The 2,500-nt window shown below is 43.4% G+C and overlaps 1 protein-coding gene across 2 annotated transcripts in view; it reads left to right on the top strand.

The window, feature by feature from the left end:
• Window positions 1-2,500, top strand: part of kremen1 (kringle containing transmembrane protein 1) — a 91,272-nt gene that overhangs the window by 67,213 nt on the left and 21,559 nt on the right. For both annotated transcript variants that reach the window (XM_037531969.1, XM_037531968.1), the window contains exon 4: window positions 656-780. In XM_037531969.1, the coding sequence (XP_037387866.1) occupies window positions 656-780 (125 nt within the window). The remainder of the gene's footprint in view (window positions 1-655; window positions 781-2,500) is intronic.

Raw genomic sequence — 2,500 nt, 5'->3', positions numbered from 1 at the left:
CAGTTACACACACACACTCACACACAGGCTGTTTCTGTTACTGCACCTTTAAATCTGATATATGTAATTGAGCTCTGTTCTGATTGGCTGCCCTTGCTGTAGGCTAAGTTGGAGCTAAATTGCTGTAGGCTGAATGGGTGGAGCTTAACTGCTGTAGGCTAAATGGGTGGAGCTAAACTGCTGTAGGCTGAATGGGCGGGGCCAGACGGCTGTAGGCTGAATGGGCGGGGCCCGACGGCTGTAGGCGGAATGGGCGGAGCCAGGCGGCTGTTGGCTGAATGGGCGGATAATTTGATTTGATGTTAAGCTATTGCTTTAAAGCTTTTTTAATCGCTAATAATTGAGGGGGCAGTCGTGGGCTGGAGGTCAGGGAACCAGCCTTGTGACCAGAAGGTCGCCGGTTCGATCCCCAGGCCCGACAGCACATGACTTAGGTGTCCTTGAGCAAGACACCTAACCCCCAACTGCTCCCCAGGCGCTGTGCATAGGGCTGCCCACTGCTCCGGGCAAGTGTGCTCACTGCCCCCTAGTGTGTGTGTGTGTGTGTGTGTGTGTGTGGTGGTTCGTGTGGTGTGTCTTTTATCAGCCTCTGTTTGATGATAAGAAAACATTAACTGTCTCTCTCTCTGTGTCTCTCTCTGTGTCTCTCTCTCAGTGCCGGGTATTTTGGGATGTTTTAAGGACAATGGTCACCCCCCTCCGCTGGCCGAGAGCTATCAGACCTCACAGACTCTCACCATCCAGAACTGCATCAGCTTCTGCCGCAACCAGAGATACAGGGTGAGCGGAGCACTGTGGGTAACTCAGTCCTGTGAAGGCCTGGATAAAGTCTCTGTTTCATTTAAAGTCACATATAATTAACTAATAAAACGAGGGTTGCCAGGAGTTCGTGGGGCTAAACACGCGGTTGAGTGCAGCAGTGTGGGGACCGAGACAGTCTGCGTTATAGTGGAGTTCAGGGATAGGGTTATTAATCAATTACAGCTACATGCTAAAACATGAAATGTGTTTAGCTGCATTATTAACGTCAAACTCATTGAAAAAGAACCTTCTTTAACCTTTTAGATCTCACTAACGCTCTGACCACTGCTTTCATCTTTTGTAGTAAATTAAACATTTGATTTGATGTAATCAGTGTCACTAGAACAGGAACATGTGAACACACTTCACAAAACTGTTACTGTGGCATCCCAGGTGGTTGCTAAGGTTTTCCTAAGCTGTTGCTATGGCATCCTAGGTGGTTGCTAAGATGTTGCTAGGCCATTGTTATGGCACCCAAGATGGTTACTAAGGTGCTTCTTAGCCATTGCTGTGGTATTCCAGGTTGTTGCTAAGGTGTTTCTAAGCTACAGCTATGGCATTCTAAGTGGTGGCTAAGATGTTACTAGGCCATTGTTATGGTTTTCCAGGTGGTTGCTAAGGTCTTGCTAGCCATGCCATTTATAATATCCCTGGTGATGGCAAAGGCGTTGCTATCGCATCCCAGATGGTTGCTAAGTTGTTGATAGACTATTGTTATAGTACCCAAGATGGTTGCTAAGGTGTTTCTTAGTCATTGCTGTGGTATTCCAGGTGGTTGCTAAGGTGTTTCTAAGCCACGGCTTTGGCATTATAAGTGGTTGCTAAGATGATGCTAGGCCATTGTTATGGTATCCCAGGTGGTTTCTAAGGTGTTGCTAGGCCATTTTTATAATATCCCTGGTGGTGTCTAAGGCATTGCTAGGGCATTGCTAGGCCATTGCCATTGTCTCCCAGGTGGTTGCTAATATGTTTTTAGGCCATTACTGTGTTATTCAAGGTGGTTGCTAAGCTGTTGCTAAGCAGTTGCCTAAGTGTTAGAGCTGTACTGAATCAGGGGCCAGAGATAACCTGATAACAGTGTAATATATTACGTTACAGTTAAATATGTAATGATTACATATTCATTTTTAGTCTTAGGACTCAAATGATGACATAAATAAGACTAAATAAAATAAAATGTACACAATGTACAGCACAAACCTACAAACATCAAATGAAAGGTTGCTATTTACAGGTACTGTATATGGAAATATGAAGTGGCTAAAATAATATTATATCCAAATTGGCATTAGGGTAACTTGTCAAAAGAACTTGTTTATGAAGAGGATTTATGTAAAATGTGTACAAATAGAGGTAATTAACATAATCAGACCTGCAAAGAATTCTGGGTAGCTCCGCCCCCAGGGTTTCAGTGTTTATTTTATTTGAAACTGAGTTTCTGCTGTTTTTTTTTAGTTTAAGGAATCTGAATATTCAGAACATTCAAACTGGGTCAGTCCGACACTGATGCAGCTGTAAGTCATGAGCTGAGGGAATATTAATGTGTCCTTATTTCCCACATCTCTACTTCTGTACTCATACAACATTAAACATCATTAAAGAAATATAAGGATGTGTTAAGCGGGAATTACACCAAAATTAAAAAATTCCCTCCATAATCTAGTGGTTGAAGTGTAAGCAGAGATCCAGAGTGAGTTTG

The sequence above is a fragment of the Pygocentrus nattereri genome, chromosome 20 (assembly GCF_015220715.1).
Source record: "Pygocentrus nattereri isolate fPygNat1 chromosome 20, fPygNat1.pri, whole genome shotgun sequence".
Classification (NCBI taxonomy): Eukaryota; Metazoa; Chordata; class Actinopteri; order Characiformes; family Serrasalmidae; genus Pygocentrus; species Pygocentrus nattereri.
This window is presented reverse-complemented; position numbering and strand designations above follow the sequence as displayed.